The sequence below is a fragment of the Hermetia illucens genome, chromosome 3, assembly GCF_905115235.1.
Source record: "Hermetia illucens chromosome 3, iHerIll2.2.curated.20191125, whole genome shotgun sequence".
In the NCBI taxonomy this organism is placed as follows: domain Eukaryota; kingdom Metazoa; phylum Arthropoda; class Insecta; order Diptera; family Stratiomyidae; genus Hermetia; species Hermetia illucens.
The window spans coordinates 12,585,494-12,609,184 of NC_051851.1; the positions used below are offsets into that span (position 1 = coordinate 12,585,494).

The following is a 23,691-nucleotide window of genomic DNA, read 5'->3' on the forward strand; positions in this document are numbered from 1 at the left end:
CAGCAGCGTTCTGGCCCGTGTAAAGGCGTCCCTGCTCCCCTTCTTGGTTAGTTCGTTCGCTGCCTCAATGCCTTCCAATCCAACATGGCCTGGAACCCAGAGTATCCAGACCTGATCGGAGGAGCTGAGTGTATTCAGTCTCTCAAGACATTCCCATACCAGTTTAGAGTTCAACTGGTTGGGCCTAAGTGCCTTGATCGCTGCTTGGCTATCGGTGGGAATAGCACCCTGTAGTTCCTTTGGAGATCAAAGGATGCACATCTGTCTATGGCAAGTACATTTTCCTTGGACCAATGACACCGGCATCCGCTCCCTCTGCTGTGAGGGATCCGTCAGTGTACCAAGTAATCAGTTGCTGGTGTCAGCCTTATATCACAGCCACACTCCCCCAGGTTGCCTTGTTACTCCAACTTGTTTCAAACTTCTTATCAAAGTGAAACCTCATTGTAATGTTATCCCTTGAGATCAGTAATTCGGGGTACCGCCTAGAAAGATTATCAATCTTCCTTTAGTTTAGGCAGCTGCCCGCCTCACCGCCATCCTGAATATTGCCATCCTTGCCTACATCTTTATGTGCAGATGGAGAGGAGTTAATCACTGAAGGACCTCCAGGGATGCCGTTGGGCATGTCCTCATTTGGCTCAGATTACCGCCCCATAGGAAACCATAGGCCTTACTATTGCAGTGTATATCCATTTTTTTCCGACTAGCTTTCCGACAAGTGTTTCCGACATGTGTCCTCCAGAATAATTTTTGGTCTAGCGTGATTCCAATGTGCGAGGCCAGATAAAGTAGCAGGATCGCTCTCAAGACCAGTCGACATCAACAACGGTCTAAGACAAGGGGATGCCCTATCATGCGTCCTCCTTAACCTGGCCCTCGAGAAAGTGATCCGTGATGCTGAGGTAAATGCAAGAGGTACGATCCTCTTCAAGTCCACCCCACTACTGGCCTATGCTGACGATATCGACATCATGGGAAGAACCACCCGAGACACACAAATTGCCTTCATCCAAATCCAGCACGCGGCGCGAGATCTTGGACTGCACATCAATGAAAGCAAGACAAAATATATGGTGGCAACGTCAGCACCGAAGACGAATCAACCAACAACATCAAACCGCGCTGGTCAAACAGGAAGGATAAGGATAGGAGAATACAATTTTGAGACCCTTGACAATTGCTCCTATCTAGGGTCGAAAATCATAACCGATAACAGCTACGATGATGAAATCCGCGCACGGTTGTTGTCAGCCAACAGAGCCTGTTTCAGCTTACAAAGACTGTTCCGCTCGAAACGTCTCACCATAGGGTCAAAGCTCTTACTGTACAAAACTATGATCTTGCCAGCCCGGTAAGCGTGTTGACGCTGATGTAGCGAATTGCGCTTTAGAACGTTAATGTTATTGTTTGGAGCTCTTCTCCAGTGTCGGAGTATCGCCCTCCTTCTCCGACATGGCGCTTTCCTGAGCGTCGCTGTCCACTCTGATCCCTAGAGGTCCCAGGCCTAGGTCGCCCAGTTTCTGCTCTTCACTGGGCAGCATGTCTACTTCCCTGGCTGACCCAGTCCTTTTCGCTTCTATGGCTTTCGAGATTTCTTCGGGGACCTCGGTATGCTTTTCACCGGGTGTCTCCTCCGAAGTGTCTTTTCTCGTCTTTTCTCTGTGCACATGTGCAGGTATGTTGCCAAACCGATAGTTGATATGGTAACTCGGATGTTTGATTGCCTCCGATCGTAAGAAGTTTACACTTGCCCTCCACCTTGCTTCTGAAAACTCGCAAAACTGAAGGTCCTCATTTTGAGTAATTAGGAGGTCCATTTGATCTTCCGTCTCCACTGTCGCGGCTTTTGAGAGAAAAACTGTCACCATGTGTGCTCCTGATATCCCCAGCACATGATGACAGTTCTGCTCTTTCCCAGCCTGGCAATTTAAGAACTGTGGTCCTAAGCCACTCTGCAGTGTCTTCCGTCGCGCAGCCCACCAGTATGTGACCTGGTCGAAAGCATATCCCGGTGAACACAAGTTTCGCAATCCATCCCTTGCACATCTACTTGATGACAAGGTCTTCGATGGTTTCCTGCTCCTCACGAGTGAGTATTTGCTCGGGAAATGTTTTCGACAGTCGAATGTCCTTGACCACACTAGCATAGCTAATGGCGGGCTTCTTGATTCATGCCTTCACGGGTTTTCTCCCAGCTTGGGTTCAGATTTGGATTTTTGGGAGCATTCCCTTCATGCGAGCTAACCTCTGCTGCTCTCTGCTTTCCTGGCTCAGATAAAGATCACTTAGGTCTATCCTGAGCCTTCTAAAGGTTCTCTTTTGGTTTCAGGCCTTCCTTCAGGCAGCGCAGGTACCATTTAGCACCTGCCCCACTGAGGCCTTCCTGACGTCTGATATATTTATGTCAGACGTGCTTTTACTAGTCCCTGCTTTTTGAGCAGTGGTGTTTGTTGGTTGTTGCCCTCGCAGTATACCAATATTGACCTTAGATCCACTGCTTGGCGTCCCAACTCCTCCCTCCTTGGGTGTAGTCAGCTGGCTCTCAGTATTTTGAAGATGTGTTTCTGCCTGGTTAACCAATGTGTGTGCGGCACAGGATCATGTTGGTTTAGTTGTACTTTTCGTTGTTTTAATACGGGTACTCATTTGATTCCCACGAGTAAGGGGGTTAGGAGGTCCGCCGTGACATAGTCCTTCGTAGCACGGTAAGGTCTAACTTACTCACTGAGGCAACCAGGTATCAGTGATGCTCCGTTCGAATACAGTGACTAACCCCCTACTGAAAACTATCCAATGGGCACGGTTCGAATGACACCGTGGATTTGGCGAGGGGTTTTTCGACTCGTCTGTCTAGATCCGTAACGTTTTATTAATGTCACCTCATATAGGACCCATGACTAATTTTTTCGGTGTCGAGAATCAGTCTATAGGTCCAACGCTCCTTTTGCGAACGTTCTAATGGCTACTGCTACGTATTTAGCAGTTAGGCTCTTTCAGTTTCCTCCATGTACATAGGGAGGGGAACCGAACTTCCCATCATAAATCGCTCGTGGCGATCCTGAATGGACAACTCATTCTTATGACAACCTGTCTGGGAAAAGCGCTTACTTCTTGGCTACTAGATGTAAGAAGCAGTTTAGTTCCCCAAACAAACGTAAAGCAATTGACTAAAGTGTGCCATGGAGGGGATTTGACGTCGTCCTTTCGCGCGCCTTAGCGCAAGAATGCTGCAGATGCTGCAAGAAGTTCAACCTAGGTTTTCACATTATTCCTAAGTTTTTCGATCGCTGGTTAAGATGGTATGATTCCTTAATGTGGTGCATCCGGATGACCCCTTTCTTCAGCAAATGTTTCCTGTGTGATTTTAACAACCAGCTTAAGCGATCTGTTGAGAAAGCTTCCTAAGTCCAACAAATCATTGTGACCAGTCTCTCCGCACATCTCCAGTAGCTTCTGTTCCATTAATGCGGATAACACGATGGCATCAAGTGACGTTGGGAACGAGGAGCTGTTTGCTTCATGAAAAGAGAGAACTCGGTAGCGATTTTTCTGAAAACACTCGGACATATTATTTGCGGGGCCTCCTTGTTTTCTCTGTTTTTCTATCACCATCTAATACGCGATTCACCACTCTCGACGTGCAGATCATGATTGAGCATTTTACCTATTTTACCAAGAATTTAGCTCGACGTCTCAGCATAGGGACACCTGCATTTTATTTGTACATATTTATACACCACTATAGTCGAGCCTTACAAATCCAGCCAAACTGGCAGCACTTCGAAGAACCCATCCCAATTGATGACCCTTCCGGACTAGTCAAAACTGTGTGACCATCAGGAAGCTGTTCAATCCCCAACTCTTTTTCAATTCATTGCATGGTTTCGGGGTGGTCTTTATGAGTATATTGCTAGTCAAGATGCAGTTTGTGGTAGAGACGGCCAAGTTAGCCATCCGGAGTGACTGAGATCAACTACTAGGGCGGAGCTATTTCGATAACCTAAAAAATAGCTACAGTTGACCATCCAAGTCCGCCAACATCCAAAGACAACCTCACTTAAATATCCCATCTATACATGCCTGCATGCCTTTGCGCTTGTCAAACTGGGAGGGCTACTTTGGACATCTGAGTCCACCTCAGGTTGTACACAAAACTACAGGAGCCTCATACCTCACGCATTTCCGTCGGTCTCCTGGACGTTTCCATTCGACTTCAATGTTCAGGCACATCGTAGCTAGTGAATTCTTGTTACCGCAATTTCTCTCTCTCTCTCTACGATCGGTGCAACCCCATACCGATACCTGATGTCTTTATTTCGGACGTGATTATAGCGCGTTATATCATAGATATAACATCATCGTCTCCGATACCGCGAGGTGGCGTTTATTGTCTTTGATAGCCGACTAGCGCGCAGATCCATAGAGATAAACAGGACAACCAAAACAATATTAAATTTTGAATCTGAGATGGTCCTTGATATGTCGGTCGATCTCAAAAGATGTCGGTTCTGGATCGTCACTTTATCTAAGCAGGACTGATACAGAAAGCATTTTCAGTGTGCAGTTCACCTTTGGCTAAGAACAATAATACGAGATACCTCAATTGATCGGTTCTTATCAACCCCTGAGTTGAAATCTGCGCGAATTACGCGGTTTGTCTACCCTAAATAACGTACCTCTTTTATTATTGACACAATAAAATTGTTCGATATCCTACGTATGCTGGTGTTGAGTTTCCACAATTTAGTAAAGCTCTTTCCCACTGTCTCTTTCGCTCGCTTTCTTTATTTCACGGTTGACATTCGTCAATCACTTATCGGACTTGGTGGATCCACTTTGTGCTATTTACATGACATAAAGGAGGTCGAACCGTTGAAAAAGAACCTCCCGTACAATCTGGCCGGCAGAGAAGGATACAATCCTGTCAATTGGATCGGCATGATCTACATTCGCTTCTTTTCTGTTTTTGGCATAGCTCATCGTTTTTGGCATCGTAATTGACTTTAGGACGACATTCCCCGAGGAGGAGGAAGTAGGTTGCTTCCCAAGTGGTCCGGTCCGTCATCAAGTGATTGCGGACTAAGAACTCTGGAGTCCGCGGTGTCAGCAGTATGAGTAGATTCTACCCTCCACAGTCGAGCAGATTCTAGCCTGCTCAATCCGATAGTCTGACGACCGGAATCCCAGAAGAGAGTAACTTTGACTGCGTTGTTCAGTCAGTTTAGCACGCCTGGGCGCTACCACATCAGCCTGAAGCATGTCACCACTGAATACGAGACCTTAATGGCGGCTTGATTGCGGGTGAATACGCATATGCTAGGTTTGGGGCTTGGATCCTAACCCAGTCACCTGCAGACTCCCAACATCGTCAGTACTTCCGCTTTAAATATACTGGTGTATCCTAGAAGACCGTACAATGTTGCTACACTAAGCATTTTTGAGAATATAACCAGTTCGACTCCGCAGAGTATCTGTCGTAACTCCGGTCTTCCACTCTGCGCTGGTTCGAAAGCCTCCCTCGTGAAGCTCAGTTTGTGAGCAACGTAGTCCGTGGGAAGTGAACGGAGTTCCCATAGTGGACAATGTTACAATGGCCAAACCTGTAGGATACCACGTATTTAATATGAAGCTCCCGTGAGGAGGTGAAGGGATGCATTAAGGGCATCCAGCGGGCAGTGCTGAAGAGCCCCAGTTGCACATGTTGTTCTTCGGATCCCATTAGGTTTGCTGATATTGTACCTTACGTTAGGATAAGCCGAACCGCAGCTGAGTACATTCAAAAAACCATCCCCGGCCGGAGATCCAATTTCCTCACGACGGTTTTCTGACAGGTGTAGGAGGCTTTCTTTACTTAGTTTCAACTGAAAATCCAAGATCACACCTAGATACGTTATGCTGATGAGAAAGGGATAATTTGTTCATTTAGCCATGGGATGATAAATTTGGATGGTAAATTGGATCAGCTCCGTTTTGGTTGTATTTGCGCCGAGTCCGCATTTTGCAGTCCACGGACATACCTTTTTCAGCGATAATGGAGAGAAACACCGCTGTTATCGTCGGCATGCGCTATCACATTCATCCCGATCCTGCCCAGCATTCGATTAGATTATTGAGGTTGTTAACATATCCATTGCAAAAGACCCTTTAAAATACTTCTCCAGTTAGAATCTAATTGATTGACTCAATAGGCTGCGGGCAAGTCACCTATCTAATTCGCATGGGCAAAGATGTTGCAGCCCGGAAAGTCTATAGAGGGATGATCAAGAAGAAGTGACCGGCACTATCTCAAATGAGGGATTGGTATAGGTCGGGGTGCTAGACAACTATTGAATCGAATTGGTTAACCACGTCGCAAATCCGTAATATCTGGAGTTCCTTAGTAAGTCAGACGTAAAGCGAACATTGATTGTCTTACCGCTGGGAATGATGATGATGATGATTACCGATCTGACACCCTTGATACTCTAGAGAGTTCCAAACTGCATAGTCTCCACGCGAAGTTCTTACCCACATTCTTGCTCGGGGTTAGTAAAAGTTTGTCAAAACTCGCTTGGAGGAGTCAGTATCTTACTGAGAATTGTAGCCTTGACGATACTTTCCTTATTCTGATAATACTTCGGTCCAGATCACCTATACCAGTACTGATGGTCGATTCTCCAGCCTGTCCTCCTATGGCTGCCGATGTTTCTGCCTGCAACTGACGTTAAAGAACTGCCAATGTCCTTTTGCTTTATTTCATTAGCCACGATACTCTAAAGGCTATTTGAAATGCCTTCTCCTGTGCCTCAAACTTTGACTCTAACCACTGGGAGCCCCGTTAAATTCGGGTTTAATAACTTGTTCAAACCTCCTTTAGTCGGTCTTCCTGAGATCTCTGAATCGGTAAGAAATCTCGACAGTGTGATTCAAACTGAAAAATATGATTACAATCTGAAAAGAATCTTTTTTATCCATTCCGAAAGACGCGTTGCGATTTAGAAGGGCGATATCAAGAGCCCCTTCACAACAGTCAAAATTACCCGAATTGGGAAAATGGAAGGCCGGTATACGCCCGTAGTACATATCCATAGATGCACTTTTTTTGAGGAGGTGGAAATCTAAAAAGACACTGGCCTGGACCACTGGCCAGCGAGTAGGATGCTCAACCACTAAAACCACCCCGACTCCCTGCCAGCCTTCATGCCATGCCAACATTCCTCACACCAGATTTCCTCTGATATCCTCCATAACCCGTGAGAAACTGGGTAAGATTATAATTAATCTCACCGTGCCGCCTCTGCCCATTTGATGGAAGGGATGAGCCTGTGTGTCCACCCATTCTTTCCCGAGCGTTTCCAACGCTCTTATCATTTACTTACAGTCTCTCACTTTCGGCATTCTTTGTCTACGATAAAGGAGAAATAGACTTTGCATTGTACATATCTACCAAGATACCAATGTGAATCATTCCCGAGATGAAGAATGCAGCATCATCTGAGATAGTCCTTAAGGCAGACCACAACCACAGGGCTATTCCTCTGTAGACTGCACACCCAATTTGAATTTCTTTCACGACACCTGGTGACTAGAGGACTGCTTTAGTTTTTCCTCAGCAAGCGTCAGGCCAGAATCCTGTTTTCAACCCTTTACAGTACTGATCGCTTCGTATGAGAATAATTCAGCATCCTCCAGAAGCTTTGCAACTATAACGAGCGGTGTGACCCACCACGGTGGTTTCCTCCAGAGCCAGAAAATTAACATGATATTCCACAGTAGTGGGCCCAGTACAGAGCACTGTGGGACACCCGCAGAAGCAACGTATCTGTCATCGTCATACCAGAAACTCCGTTCTTGTAAATAGCTATTGAAAATAGCTGCGAGATAAGCGAAAATACCAATCTTCGGCAGAGATTTCAGTATTAGATTCCAAATGGCCGAATATTTCCTGGCACTATCCTTTCCGTGAATTGCATCTTCGGACAAGCCAGTAGCCAAATTCTTCTTTTTCCTCAGCCTCTGTCACATTCACAATTGGGGTCGGATTGAAGCCAGTAACCAATCTGATGATATCACCAAATCATACATTTTTCCCACAGTGTCCAAAAGACATATAGGTCTGACATTTAGCCTTAGGTAGCAGTACTAACTTATGCCGCTTCCATGCCCTAGTAAATATCCCCTCAGACATAAACGCTTCGAACAACTCAGCAACCATGGTCCCTATTGGTATGCCATCCAGACCCGGAGCTTTATTGACTCCTACTCTACCGTCAAATTCAGAGGCCGCTGTAAGCTGTCGCTCCTCTTGCAAGGGAAACAAACCCCAGATGATTTTTAACAAGACACATGTTTTCGCGATGCATTGGACTACTTGGGCGGCTCTTCCTTAGAAGCGCCTGCTCTATTAGGTTGGTCTAACCACACCCCTGTGAAGTTCTCTTATTTAAAGCTTTGCAGACCAGCCAGATATCTTTCTTTTCTGATGGTTTTCAGCTTTGTGGTTTAAAGAAGATTGCCAGGTGGTCGATGTGCGTGTAGTCCTCGCTGATGCGCCTAGACATGCTTCGTGAAAGGTCTTTACATTACCTTCTTTGGGCGGAATTATATCCAGCTGCGCAAAAGTCTCTACTAGACTGCACTCTCTTGCATTTGCTTCTCTGCTGCCTCACTCAAAGGTCGAAGCATTGGAGTCACCGGCAATTACCCTTGGACTACGACCCGTTGCGTCGAAAACAAGATTGTTAAGCATTTCCTAGTGTTTAGACAGTGTCAAACTTGGTAAGATGGACCAACTGAACGCATATACCCCATTTCTTTTCAACCACACAGAGCCGCTGGCTGTCTAGCTCTTCTTCTTTTTGTTCAGCCTTTGCCCCGCTCACAAGCGGGGTCGGCTCTTTGTGATCGGTTTCACCACTCGGCTCTATCAAATGCCTGATCTGAGTGCAATCTCGAGCCTTTCAAATCCCCATCTAGCGTATCAAACCATCGTTGTTTAGGTCTGTCTTTTGGTCGTTTACCATTGACTTCGATGTTCAGACCAATCTTGGCAAGTGAATTCTCGTTTGCACGAATTGCGTGACCATACCATCCAAGATGGAGAGAAGAAGAAGAAGAAGAGAGAAGAATCCTCCGAAGAATTTTTGGCCCCCTACATGAGGATGGACGATTCCGTCGCCTACACAATGATGAAATCTATGAGCGATATCATGGCCGTCCGGTTGTGGATAAAATCCGGCTCAATAGGTTACGGTGGGCGGGTCACTTAATCCGTATGGATGAGGATGATCCCACCCGGAAAGTCTATAAGGGTAATATTTATGGTAGAAAAAGAAGACGAGGCAGACCTTGCCTAAGATGGAGCGATGGCGTAGGTCAAGACGCCAGACAGCTTTTAGGGATATCGAATTGGTGGACCTCGGCGCAAAACCGGGATGTCTGCAGTTCCTTATTAAGGCAGGCCTAGACCGGATACCGGTTGTTGCGCCGTTGATGATGATGATGATGATGATACCATCGAAGACGCCTCTCTCGCAACTTTTCCACGATCAGTGCAACCTCATAACGATCGCGGATATCCTCATTTCGGATGTGATCTAAACGTGTGACGAAACTAGTCCAACGTAGCATCTTCGTCTCCATTATCGCAAGACGCCGTTCATTGTCTTTTATAGTCGGCCAACACTCAGCACCATAGAGAGCGACTGGACGGACGACATTGCGGTAAATTTTAGATTTGAGACGTTCGTTGATACGCCGATCACAAAGAACACCAGTTGTGGAACGCCACTTCATCCAGGTTGCGTTAATACGTGAAGCAATTTCATAACGCAGTTCTCCATTGGCTGATAGCGTTGACCCGAGGTATTTAAATCGCTCAGTTCTGGGCAGATCACTGCCGCTGACAGTGATTGTGCCTGTTTCATGGGGGGCTGGCTGTCTACCTCGATCTGTCTAATCTGTAACCGATACACTACCGTGACAGTTTCTATAGGGTTTGCTAATAATGACATTTCCACTTCAAATTCGTAGGTGGTCTGCTCAAGTAAACCCTGAGCTACCCTCAATAATTGAGGTTTATTTGAATGAACATCATTTAGCATGAAAAAAAACAAAAAGGAAAGACTAAATTGTTATGTAATTGCCGAGGAGCAATTTTCATTTCCCTTTGATATACCATTATTTCGAGGACCTGTTTTCCTCTTCCTTAGTGGGTTTTTCCTTTCACTCATTGAAGCCGGCGCCATTCTAAATTCCGTACATTTAGCGCTTCCAGCAATATAACCATTGGATGTCCCTATTGCACTCTTTTGCAATGTGAACTTTCTCCCCACACCTTCTTCATCAATGGGACCAATCAAGGCTTAGGTGCACCTTCACGAATTGACCAAACATGAGTCACTTGAAGAACCTCTTTAAAGAAATCTGCTCCCTCAGACGGCGGACAACCCATCCGTGTCGATTTTTTCCGGTCGTCAAGGGATTCCATGCTGCCTCTGCTGATAGTCGGAATGTAGGCGTTTGAATATTAGCATAGGCTTTCCGCAAACTAACAATAGACTCCTCGGCAAGGTCCTCCAACTTGAACTGTTTATTCAAGACACTGCAAATTTCTGCTTTGGATGTCACTTCATCGAGATCCTTGTACTGTATATAGCCCTCATTTTTTGGGCTCGTTCTGTGACATTCTCCTCAAGCGAGTTCTTAATTTGGGTGCGTAATCCATCATTTTTTCCCAAACTGGTCTTTTTTCAACTCAAACATGAAGTCACCCTTCTGAGCCCTGTAGTTTTCCTTCTTTTCTCCTTCATTGTTTGTAGTTATGTTAGTCTCCCTACTCTCACCTGAAATAATGTTCCCGAATCTCCTCTACTCCTCAATAACGCCATCCAACTTTCCCTTCCCTTCCCATATACACCTTCCTGAATACCTGTATCGTTCTTAAGTTAAACCCTTCCAGAAATCACTTACACCGTAGGCTTAATATTTTCCACCCCAACCTGCTGTACCCTATTTTTCTCAATTTTCAGATGCTCGCCTCCATCTTTTGTGTAAAAAAAAACCTTAGTAAAATCTGTTTACTGTCTATTTGTCTGTCTGTCTGTCTGTCACACTCATTTTTCTCAGAAACGGTTCCACCAGTTGACGTCAAATTGGGAGGGAAGGTGGGAACTGTTAATGCCCACGCATACAATAAGCTACATCGTTCTACGTGAAATTTAAACGGGGAGGTCCCTGTACAACCAAAAGGGGGGTGTGAAATTTTTTTCACCGAATATTGTCATGTGGGGTGTCAAATAAAAGGCCTCGATTAGTACTTTTCAAAGCTTGTCTCAGTTTTGACATTCGGTGCACAAAAGGGAGATGTCAGGGGTGAAAAGTGGTAATTTCTTTCATTCTCAGAACCTTCTCAACCGAAAAATCTTAAAAAAATTACGAAGCTACCAATATAAGGGATATAGGTTCCGAAATATCCTCTATACCGATATCTGTTCAATCTGTATCTGTAATTGCCTGGAAAACCACCCTTGTCTATTTTACTGTATCTAAAAGGCATAGAAGGGTTTCATTGACTATAGTTCCTTTCCTTTACTAAGCGCATACCATATGGTCCAGTTCCTTCAAAATCATACCGGAATTCTTGTACATATGGTACCATTTATATTTTTTTTACTTACTTTTTCAGCCTTTTGCCTGTGTCTAGAAAGATAAACTGAAATAATACCCAGGTGGCTGGAGTGAAGCAAATACATATGTAAATATTTGCGGGTCTTTCAAAATATTAGCCCTTCAAAAACGTACTGCAATGTGCACCATACCTCCGACACCTGTTCTAACATACCTTGAAAATTTTGACTAAAAGTAAGCATGAACTTATTACTGCCAACCACCTTACATTAACCACACAATTTGTGTAAATTGGTCCACATCTAATGCTCATGTGCAATCTATCTTAATTTCAAGAATTATTGAGAATATTTGGACAAACTTATTTATTGCTTGATGAATGTTTATCTTTTGTGTTCAGTGGTAAACATATGTTGAGCGAACGCAGACTCTGTTGTCGATAATTGTTGCCCAACACCACCAGGCCTAACGACGGACAAAGAGAAACAGGTGGTTTCCCCGAACAAGCATAAAATCTCTATGTCTCTCTAATATCTCTTGTCAAATCAAGGGAGGGGAGGAGGGTCCACATAAATTGGACCACGGGCCCAGATTTTCTACATGATTTTCATCCCGGCCTGAAATTGCTTTCTACGGCCCTGAAGACCACTACCGTGAACAATGAGCTTGAAGCTTTCCGGTAGAACCATCGAGAGATGGACAATCAAAGCCCAATCGACTTTGCTAAATCCTCTGAACCAGATCCACCTTATAAAACTCTGTGATGCCAGATCCAGTAAACTCAAATTTACGCTAGTACCTTCCAACACGGTCCAAGAAATCTTTATTTCCCAAAACCGTGTCAGGGACGAAAACTTTCTGAGGTGATGAGAAGATAAAAAATGGAGACAGGTTGAAGTATCAGGAGACGTAGAAGTAGAGTGTCAACTGAGGCGTCTGAAATTGGATTAAATGACGATCAGCCTTACAAGTAGTCACAAGTGTTTATTGAAAATTTAAAAAAAATCGGTTTGCCTTCATTACATCCCTTTGAAAACCTAACATATGCCTGGTCCATTTGCAGGCTGTGCTGGTACACCACGTAAATTCATCCGACAAACATGTTCTTCTAGACGTCGTTTTGCTTCCTTTTCATCCTTCGTATCTTGCGTAGACCAAAGCCTCTCAGCAATGGCACTAGCCCGAGGGAAAATCCGTGGCAATATATTATGATCATTAACGGCTTCACCCCACATACACCCTTCACCACCCAAGACCAGTTTCTTTTGTTTCTCGGTTCCAGAGAAATCCAGAGGTTCGCATCTGTAATACTTCTCCCAGTCGCCGCCACGTTGTACGTGGTCCAAATACCAGCATTCGCTAAGTAAAGCCCGATGACCGCCTCTTGTGAAAGTGGATAACAGGAAGCGCCAGTCTCCCAACCAAACTTGGACCACAGTTTCCGGAGGCATCCGAACGTCCCGCACCATGGCCTATGTTGCAAAGAACGATAATTGGAAAAATATATTTCTAAAGAGTTGGTAAAAAAAAACGAACCTCTTGCCATACAATCGGAGTGTTATTAAGCGACATAATTGACCGGGTTACCCTCTCCATAAAGATCCTTTGAAGCGAAGGGAAAGACGGAATATTGTTCTGCACCATGAAATCTATAATCTCCTTGCTACTTCTCCAGCACTCAAAACTGACTTCATCGCCTCCAATGTGAATATATTGATCAGGGAAGACTTCATGAACTTCACTATTAGAGGGAGGAGAAGGAAAAGGATAATCCAATTCAAATCACCATGAACAAGTCAATGGAATTTATGTGATCAATACCGGAATAGCTCGTCCACGAACTTGTACGTCGCGCTCTTTGTTGGATTCATAGGACCCAGGTGACCCTCATATTCACCTTGACATTCAGTCAATATTTCTGGATGTGACTCACCCCATGATCTGGTGTGTCCTGGAAGGGGGGAATTTTCAATTGGAAGAAGCTAACACAGGAGGTACCCACTATTACCTGGAACGTCAAACTCAGGAATAACCCGAATGCCACGCACTCTACCATATTCAATTATTTCAGCAACATCCTCCTGCGTGTAAACCATATCTGGACGGAAAGCTCCTTTCTTGGACAGTTCAGGAAATTCCTTACTCACATAGGGGAAGGACTGATCGTCAACAATATGCCAGTGAAAAACGTTGAATTTGTTGTAGGTCATACCATCCAGGATTGTCAGTAAAATACTTTTTGAAATATAATGACGCGACGTATCCACCAGCAATCCTCGATGAGGGAATCGTGGCTCGTCATGGATGTAGATGTCCTCAACATGGAGCTGTAAAATTTTTCTTTACTAAATTCCGAAGAAGCTTTTCTAACTTCCTACTCTTCAGGGTACCAGCTTCCCGCCGAACTTACCCCTACTGAAAAAAGGATCTCACCATTTGATTCTCGTGTGGAGTCACTAGCTGCGAAAAGGTCTCCAAAGCCCGAAGCGCGCCCCAAACTGAATGTGCGATAATAGTCCCGTTTGTTGCCAAGGAGTCTAGGGAAAACAGCTTAATCGTAAAAGGAAGGTTATTTTTTGTTGAATTCTACTTACATGATTCGTCCATGCTCAAATGAGGTCTCTGCTCGCATGGGGATGTCAGGTTCACTCTGAGGGAAGCAAGGATTTTTATGGTTGTTGACCCATGTCGAACCAGATGGGCATGGTATAACCGACTATATACGGTATCTCGGATAATTTTCGTATATCTTGAAATTGCCTGTTCCAGGATGTCACAAATGATCCCGGTAGCCTGAAATAAGTAGAAATAGGCAAGTAAGGCCACATTAGTTCAAAATTTACAAAATAAAGGCAAGGACTTTCAAAAGTAAGAACTTATTTGAATATTTTTACTTTTTCGACCTCCCACGTTCCCGAATCGGCTAAGACTCCAAAAGGACACTCCCCCATTCTTGAGTTTGACTAGCATTGAAGCATGCAAATGGCACTTGGGGTTACCTGCTGGCGGACTTCCTCGGCTAACTTTCACCACCTGACTCCAGTCAATCATGCCACTTTAGTTTTCCCCTTACTATGTACGTTACAAATGGGATCCAATTTGGAGGCTTACATTGGTTAATGTTCACAAAAGTATGGTTTCCATAAGAAGCTCTCTCAATGAAACGTGCTTCAACTTCCCACACGATTTTCCGAGAAACTAGCACTTCCTCTCCACTGCTCTATGCCACATACTTCTAGGACAACCCACTCATTGAAAATCCTGGTATACTCGCTTCCATGTATGGCGTCACCCACAATAGAGATGACATCCTTTCTCAGTGTGTGATGTAGTGAGAAATACCACCCGATATACATATATAAAAAATTGTTCGACCCCTGCGACTTTCTGCCCTTTAATCTAAATATAAAGAGCACAATGACCCAGGAGACAGGGAGCTGATTTTGTTGGTGTCAGTCCGGCTCTTCTTGGCCCTTCTCCATGCCCAGAGCCATTTGAGGAAGTAACATGGCTCAATGTTTGATGAAGCAGATGTAATCATCGTAATTGAGGTGTTCCAGTTAAGACGGCTCGAAAAAAAGTGTTCCTCTTCTCAATATCGTTGATTCTCTTTGACTTGAACCCTAACTTTGCCCCCAAGTTCCTATCAGAAACGGGCTCTTAGGTGATAACAGCTCGCCTTGTGATAGGTCTTAGCAATAGGCTTCCTGGAATACAAAAGTAAGGTGCCAATCATGGTAAGAGGAGGTAGAACACTCTCCAGAGTCCAATCATCTCAGTCTGCTTTGACCCAGAAAATCCCTGGAATTCTGGTTGACGTTTAAAAAAGCGAACATTCCAGGAACCCTCGATACAGTTGTAGAATTGTTGGTATTTCAAAATTGGCATATTTCAATATCCTTTAGTGTTTCCCACCCGAGCTTTCGAAGGTTCCTTTCCCTGACTTTTTGTGCACATCGACTTCACTCTTCCGCTCCTCTTGCGTTTTGATAGGTAATGCCTGCAACCCTCGTCATATCACGTGCCAATAATTTTTCAGATTTTATGGGATGAGAGTTGGAAATTCTTTCGTCAGGAAAGAAACGAACCCTCACAAAAGAAAGGTTATGTACGTTACAATTATGAGGATAAGAAAAATACATAACATAAGTCGATGGTCCGCCTAATAAATTAGAAGAATAACAGCCCTTGCCGGTCCCAACTATGCTGAGCCGAATGATCGCATACCGTCAAGGATTCGCGTTGATATACCGATGAATGGGAGACATTTTCCTCATCACCCTGACGGGTTTATCGCTTCCCATTATTCACAAACCAGGGAAAAAAATGAGGGAAATTGCCTCCATGGAAATGTCACCCACGCATTAAATGGTTAGTGAAGGAGTCTTAGAATGTACACAAACAGTTCAAGACTGGATCGGTCATGAATTCAAACGAGTTCTCCAACACTTCAATCGATTGAGAGACTTGAAAAAAGCTTTGTATCCTTTGTCCTCAAGGCTCTTTCTCCGAGGTTTCTGGTCAAACCTCTCCAGTAGGGGATTGGCTCCATCAACTACTAGAAAAACCACAATTGGAGGGGGAGGTCAATCTGCATAGAGGAAAACTAATTTATTCCGGGGCTACTATTATAAACAGCTTAAAGAAACTTCTCCTCCCCGTTCATCAGCGAGCTCTTCTAGCCCAACTTGGACACTTCGGCTGGTCTAATGCCAAGGTCTTGGAAGGGGTATGTGGGATCATCAGATATCAAATTCACATTGGAAATGGAAAAGGACTACAATTCCTAGACCTGTTACTGAGAATAAAACAAAAGAAATTAGATCAGGTGATCTACAAGAGTCCGACTGTTACCAAAGGACACTTCAGACCACGCTCATCAGCACGGAGTCATTTCTTTAAACCACGTTATCCACTGGGTGATAACCTTTTCCATGTCCTCGGAAGCGGCCTTAAAGGAGTCAAGCGTGTTTTTGATATAATCAGACTGAATAGATGCACTGGCCTAACCATCAATGGTTGGCAAACCGTAAAGGTCTCGTCCCCGGCAAGCGTTCACCAAACTGACAGTGGATCACACCCCAAAGGAAGTTAACTTTAGAATTTAGCCAAATCTCCCTTTCGTTGAAACGGAAACTGAAGAAGGAGGTCCTGGAGGGCACCTCAAAGAGGCAGAGCTCCTGGGAAAAAAGGGAGGGAATGACTTCAGATCAAAGCTAGGGAAGCGCATTGCTTTGAGGAATTATACCATTAGCTTTTCAAGTTGATCAAAAGACACACTCTAGAGGATAATTATAATATCCTCTCCAGTGCTTAGACTGCAGCGTTTCTGCAGGGCCCGGATTTTCGTTGACTAAGTTTTGCCCACCGCGAGCTTTGCTTTTATTTATTACGGAGTCTCTCTCTCTTTTTGCTGATCTATACTCTGCCTTCGCTTAGAATTACAGCCGAATTGGTTAAATATGGAGGCGACCAGTAACATCAAGGGGTTCATCAACTGATGCTCAAAGTATGAGACAGTGAATTAATGCCTGACGATTGGCAATAAGGCATTATCTATCTCATTCAGATTCAAGATTACGGCAGTCTCCACGGGGCACTGGCCCATAGGGGATCATGCCGCTAGGCTCGGCATACCTTACAACTGGCATTGCCGAAGCTGCGGAGAAGGAAGGGAAACCCTCATGCACTTTCTCTGCGATTGCCCAGCTCTAGCTAGAGTCAAGCTGCGGACTCTGGGTAAACCATTCTTTGGGGACCTCAGAGAGTTTTCTAGCTGCAGGATCGGAGAGCTGCTTTCCTTCGTGAATGCTACGGGCTGGCTCTGAATATCCGAGCCGACTCGACTCGGCCTCCCTGCTCCCATAACAACAGTCACGGTCTTAGGAGTTTGTGGGCATCAAAACGGCACACCAAAGCGCTAATTGGGCTCCTCGGAGCGGCCACTTTTTTTTTTTTTTTATGGATGGAGGTGGAAATCTTAGAAAGACGCTGCTGCGCCAGGTTGCAGCAGTGTGTGGGATTCACACCCACTAAAACCACCCCCACTCTTCCGCCCCTCCCCGCGGGACCACCGTGAAGTATTACTTCGCAGGGAAGGCTCTGGTTCGCTATACCAGCTCGTCCATGTCACGTCTCCGTCGCGCCGCCTTCCGAGCTCGATCCAACTCCAGGAGTTTTTTCTGCACCACGGCTACTGCCTCATTTACCCCCATTCAGTTTTCCTCCGACTTCAACATCTCTTCCACCAGGTTGGAGGGCTCAATGTCCGCCCCTAAGATGTTGTTCAACCTCCTTTTCTGCTGCAGAAATCTAGGACAATGGAACATAACGTGCTCCGGGTCCTCGAGTGTAGCACCGCATTCAGGACAGTTGGGAGACTCGTCCAACTCGAAACGATGCAAGTACTTCCTATAGCCACCGTGTCCCGTAAGGAACTGTGTCAGGTGGTAATTCAATTCTCCGTGCTTTCGGTTGACCCATTTCTCGATGCACGGGATCAATGTATGGGTCCACCTGCCCTTGTCGGAGTTATCCCATCGTTGTTACCACTTGCCACACAACTCTCTCCTGATGGCTTTTTGAAAATCCGCATTCACCTCGGCTGGATTTGCCTTCCGTTTTTCGTAGAGCCAGTGTGCCTCACTCGCTAGAAGATCTATAGGGATCATTCCTGCGATAACACACACTGCCTCCGTCGACGCCGTCCTAAATGCGCTGCACACCCTTAGCGCAATTGGCTGGTATGCCGAACATATCTTCCTCCGATTGACAGCGTGGTTCAACGCTCCCGCCCAGACAGGGGCCGCGTATAAGAGGATCGACCTCACCACTCCCGCGATGAGTAGCCTGCGACTATACTTCGGCCCTCCCACGTTAGGCATCATCCTTGCAAGGGATGAGCTGGCATTTGCTGCCTTCTCTTGCGCATAATCCAAGTGTCCCTTGAAACTCAGCTTGGCATCGATCATCACCCCCAGGTATTTGACAACCGATTTTGAGACGACCTCACGATTACCAACCTGGATGGTAACCGTGTTGTTCTTCCTACGGTTGCTAATGAGGACCGCCTCTGTCTTTTCGTCCGCCAGGTCCAGCTTGGCCATTCGTAACCATGACTTGATGGTATGAATAGCTTCATTTGCATAAAGCTCCACGTCCTCGGGATGCTTTGCAATTGCAACTACCGCCAAGTCGTCCGCAAAACCAATCAGCGTTGTCTCCTCCGGCACGCGAAGGCCAAGCACTCCGTCGTACATTATGTTCCACAGCAGCGGTCCCAATACAGAACTTTGAGGCACACCTGCTGTCACAATGTACTCCTTCGGCCCGTCGTCCGTCTCGTACCAGAGAAGTCTGTCCGAAAGGTAACTCTCAATGAGCCGAGCCAAGTAGCTAGGAACACCCAGTTTGGCCAAAGCGCCCTTAATCCAGCCCCAGTTGGCTGAGTTAAAAGCATTTTTGACGTCCAGCGTCACCAGAGCACAGCATTCGCCCATGGCCATTGCATTTCAAGCCAATTCCACGACCTTTGCCACTGCATCGACCGTAGAACGGGCTCGCCGAAGCCCATATTGCCGCTCTGAAAGACCACCCGCAAGCTCGATGAACGGGAGCAGCCTGTTGTATACCACCCTCTCCAACATCTTCCCCATGGTGTCTAAGAGACAAATAGGGCGATATGAAGAGGGCACGGGGCTTCGGTAGCAACACCAGCTTCTGCCTCTTCCACTGGGCGGGAAACACTCCTTCCGCCATGCACGATTCGAATGTGCTTGCGAACCACCTTGGTCTGGCCTTGACCGCCACCTTCAGAGCCCTGTTCGGAATTCCGTCCAATCCCGGAGCCTTGCTGTCCCCAATACTCCTGCAGATTTCCCAAAGTTCCTCTTCGGTAACATCAGGGATCGAGAAGACGTCCTGCTGAGCTGCCAGTTGGGGTTCTCTTTCGTCCTGCTCCTGCTGCGGGAAAAGAGTTGTAATTATTTGCAACAAGAGCCGTGGGAATGTCACCTGAGGTGATTTTTGCCCCCGGATCTTCTTCATTACAACTGGGTAGGCTGTAGCGGAGCGGCCACTGATACCTACCTACCGACCCATCTGTTTCATACATAAAAAGGGGGATATCACGCAGTGCAGCCATTATAGAGGTATCACGTTGCTGAATATCATCTATAAGATATTCATACCATACGCCCAGGCCACCATAGGCCCATACAAAAGAGGCTTCACTCCAGGCAAATCAGCAACGGATCGGACTTTCTTTCTGCGGCAAGCGATGGAAAAACGTTTGGAATATGGACATTAGTTTCATCATCTTTTCATCGACTTTAAAGCCGCCTATGATAGCATAGCCAAGGTAAAACTATACGCGGCCATTAGAGAATTCGATATCCCAGCATAATTAATAAGACTGACTAAGCTAGCCCTGATCAATACGCGAGGCCAGATAAAAGCAGCAGGATCACTCTGGAGACCATTCAACATAAACAACGGTCTACGGCAAGGGGATGCCCTATCATGCGTCCTCTTCAACCTGACCCTGGAGAAAGTGATTCGCGATGCCGATGTAATTGCGAGAGGCACCATCCTCTTCAAGCTCACCCAACTACTGGCCTACGCTGACAATATCGACATCATGGGAAGAACAACCCGAGATGTACAGTCTACCTTCATCCAGATCGAGCACGCGGCGCGAGATCTTGGGCTGTACATTAATGAAGGCAAGACGAAGTACATACTGGCAACGTCAGCACCGAAGCCAAAAGAACCAACAACATCGAATCGCAATGGTCAAAAGAAAACAATGAAGATAGGAGACTACAACTTTGAGACCGTTGAAAATTTCTCCTATCTAGGGTTGAAAATCACAACCGATAACAGCTACGATGATGAAATCCATGCACGGTTGTTGCCAGCCAACAGAGCCTATTTTGGCTTACCAACACTGTTTCGCTCGAAACGTCTCACCAAAGGGTCAAAGCTCTTACTGTACAAGACAATGATCTTGCCAGTCCTCATGTATTCCTCAGAGAGCAAGAAAAATTGCGAACTCTTGGCCGCGTTCGAGAGAAGAATCCTCCCAAGAATTTTTGACCCCCTACATGAGGATGGACGATTCCGTAGCCTACATAACGACGAAATCTATGAACGATACCATGACCGTCAAGTTGTGGATAAAATCCGACTTAATAAGTAACGGTGGGCGGGTCACTTAATCCGTATGTCCGGGAAGTCTATAAGGGCAATATCTATGGTAGAAAAAGAAGACGAGGCAGACGACCCTGCCTGAGATGGAGCGATGGCGTAGGTCAGGACGTCAGACAGCTTTTATGGATATCGAATTGGTGGACCTCGGCGCAAAACCGGGATGTCTGGAGTTCCTTATTAAGGCAGGCCTAGACCGGATATCGGTTGTTGCGCCGTTGATGATGATGATGTGGGTGGTCATCCACCAGACTAGCTAGTGGCATCTCGTGGTTTGCTTCAAATGTGCTGAATAGTTTGTCGATATGCGCTAGCCTTTTCTTGAAATAGTCGACAATTTTCTCGGAACCACTATCTTTTTTGTAGCTACACTGCGAATTTTCGATTAGCTCCGCTAATCACCAGGAGGGCGGGTGACGGGTTCTTTGAGCGCCTCGATCCCTCACGCGTTATTTTCTCAAAAGGTCACGTACCCTTTCTAATGCGTGGGTCCGTACCGGAACCTGAAAAATACTCAATCATGGCAATTCGCGTGCATCTATTGAAATAAACAACACGCGAGCTAAATCTGGATCTGAATTACAAAAAAAAGACTGAACTTCAGACCTAAGTGCCGCAATCGAAAAGGAGAATCCACGATGGTTCATATCATCGAACGATGTTTTGCCTGCCTGAGACGTTCTGTGATGCGCGGCCTCTGAGGTTCCCGCCCTACCTCCTCCTCAGGACATTATTTTAGAGGATGTCTCGCCGAGGCCTCCAAATGGCGCCCAACGTGGGGTCCGGACCAACATTCTCGAGCCTAGCCAGCACAACGGCGTGCAAGCACGTGTCGAGAAAGCACTTCAATAGAGCTCCAATATTTACAGGCGGACCTTCACGGTCAACTTTTTAGGTTTTTGGGATAGCCCCCCCCCCCTTTTTGGTCGTCACCGGCCACTTAAGAAGGCCTTTTGACCATCGTAATGGCTATTAGTTACACCATGTTCGTTAAGGTTGACACTGACGTAACATGGAGGTCCTAGTATGTTCCGTTCTCAATAGGCCATCCACTCACATACGCATTCTTACTAAATTTAAAAATTTATCTAAACTCAATTTTCGGCGTATGCACCACATAATTTTAACACTCACCAAAATATTGAATTTCTTTGGATCGATTAGAAAGTAATTTCCGGTTGCTGTTTGGAACTTTGGCTTAGGCCAAACTGCACCTAGAAGAAGATAACATTTACGAATTTTGAATATGGTAAATAGCTCCTCATACAATAGATGACACAACGAAGATATCGAAAAGCCTTATCTAAGTCAATATTTTAGGTGCAGTCACTTACCTACAGTAGCATTAACAAGAGGTCCTGGATCAGGAATTATAATAGAGCTAACGCTGGTCAATAGGTTTCCTAAAAGGAAAATAATTGCTACTCGAACAGTTCCTTCCTTATTCATGATATCTAGCGGGCACTAAAACCAACACTAATTCCACTAAAAAAAGGAGGTTTACTTATTCTTCCTTAATTTCCTTCAACAACAATCTTATAGAACTTGTATCACAGACTGAGGCCTTCCAAAGCCCTTCAACATCCACCATTAATCACTTCACTTGCACTCAAACACCTTTTCTAAACTGCTCAGCCAGTATCTACAATTCGTCTGACTTTATCTTAGTTTCTAACGAACGTTATTACTTTTAAGATACTTGCTTCACCACCGTTTGGAGGTTGAAGTACTTATGTTCTGCTTGCTACCATTACAGACTTTTTAAAGCTTCAGCGCAGCTACTATTAATTACAATAAACGACGGATCTTATCTTTGATCGTGAAGACAGATACTTCTCTACTCGTAGCGTTATCCAATAAAGTTATACTTTGTACCCACTGCACCGTTAGTTGAAAGGGGGGAAAGCATAGTACCAAATACTCAAGCCTAATATCTTACTCCCATTTTACTATCTAAATTCCTGATTGGAAAGGGCAGCTACATATGATGCGAAAGGCCGCCTGCTATCTCTGCATTCCTGAATGATTTTCGAGGTGATCAAAGGACTGCTCAATGCCCTCAGTGCAGTTTGACTGCCACTGCAGATTGCGATGCGCTTGCCCTTCAACCGCTCGTTAATCACCCAGTTTGCCGCCCTTAGGATCGCATAAACTTCGGCCTCGTTCGCATATTGTCCCAAAGGAAAAGCCCACTTCTCGTTTTTATTCGAGAGATAGACTCCGGCTCCAGAACCCTCTTCTGTTTTTGAGCCATCGGTGTAGAAGACTTCCGTATATCCCGCCACGCATTCCTCTGGGTCTTCCCCGTCCTCTCTACGCTTCAGGGTAACTTCATATCTTCTACCAAACAGATGTATAGGAACACGAGAATCGGAAGGCATTGTAAAAACTGGATTCAGTCCTCCCAGTTACCGTCCGATCCCTCCGCCGGTCAAGTTCAATCTTCTTCGTAATAAGAAGAGCCCGAACATAATGCGCAATACGATTCCAGCTGCCAGGGCTCTTCAGCATCTCTCGCATAATGTTGTCTGGAGAGAGCTCCCCTGTGTCTGCATAAAGCAGCTGGCGGAGGCCGTCCCACCTCTCGCAAGAGAAAAAGGTGTGTTCAGCGTCATCCTCCACTCCATTGCAGAACACACAATCAGGAGATCGCGCCTTCCCAATCCTGTGCAGGTAAGACTGAAAACCTCCATGCCCACTTAGAAGTTGGGTAAGGAAGTAAGCAATCTCACCGTGCGTTCTGTTCAACCATGGGTCTAATTTGTCAATGAGCCGCGCAGTCCACTTGCCCCTTGGCTCATTTTGGCAAGAAAGTTGCCACTCGCTTAGGGTGCGTTGACGTTCTTCACGGGCAACCACCAGTTTACGGCGATA

The 23,691-nt window shown here is 45.7% G+C and overlaps 2 protein-coding genes across 7 annotated transcripts in view; one reads left to right on the forward strand and one right to left on the reverse strand.

The window, feature by feature from the left end:
* Positions 1-23,691, forward strand: part of LOC119651012 (sex determination protein fruitless) — an 852,573-nt gene that overhangs the window by 335,613 nt on the left and 493,269 nt on the right. The window lies entirely within an intron of this gene.
* On the reverse strand, positions 12,599-22,487 carry LOC119651014 (beta-hexosaminidase subunit beta-like). Its single transcript, XM_038054315.1, has 8 exons — positions 22,152-22,487; positions 21,952-22,031; positions 14,205-14,403; positions 14,044-14,147; positions 13,619-13,937; positions 13,432-13,561; positions 13,147-13,351; positions 12,599-13,082 (listed from the first exon to the last, which is right to left on the reverse strand). The coding sequence occupies exons 1-8, from the start codon at positions 22,264-22,266 to the stop codon at positions 12,648-12,650; spliced, it is 1,587 nt and encodes a 528-aa protein (XP_037910243.1). The 5' UTR covers positions 22,267-22,487; the 3' UTR covers positions 12,599-12,647.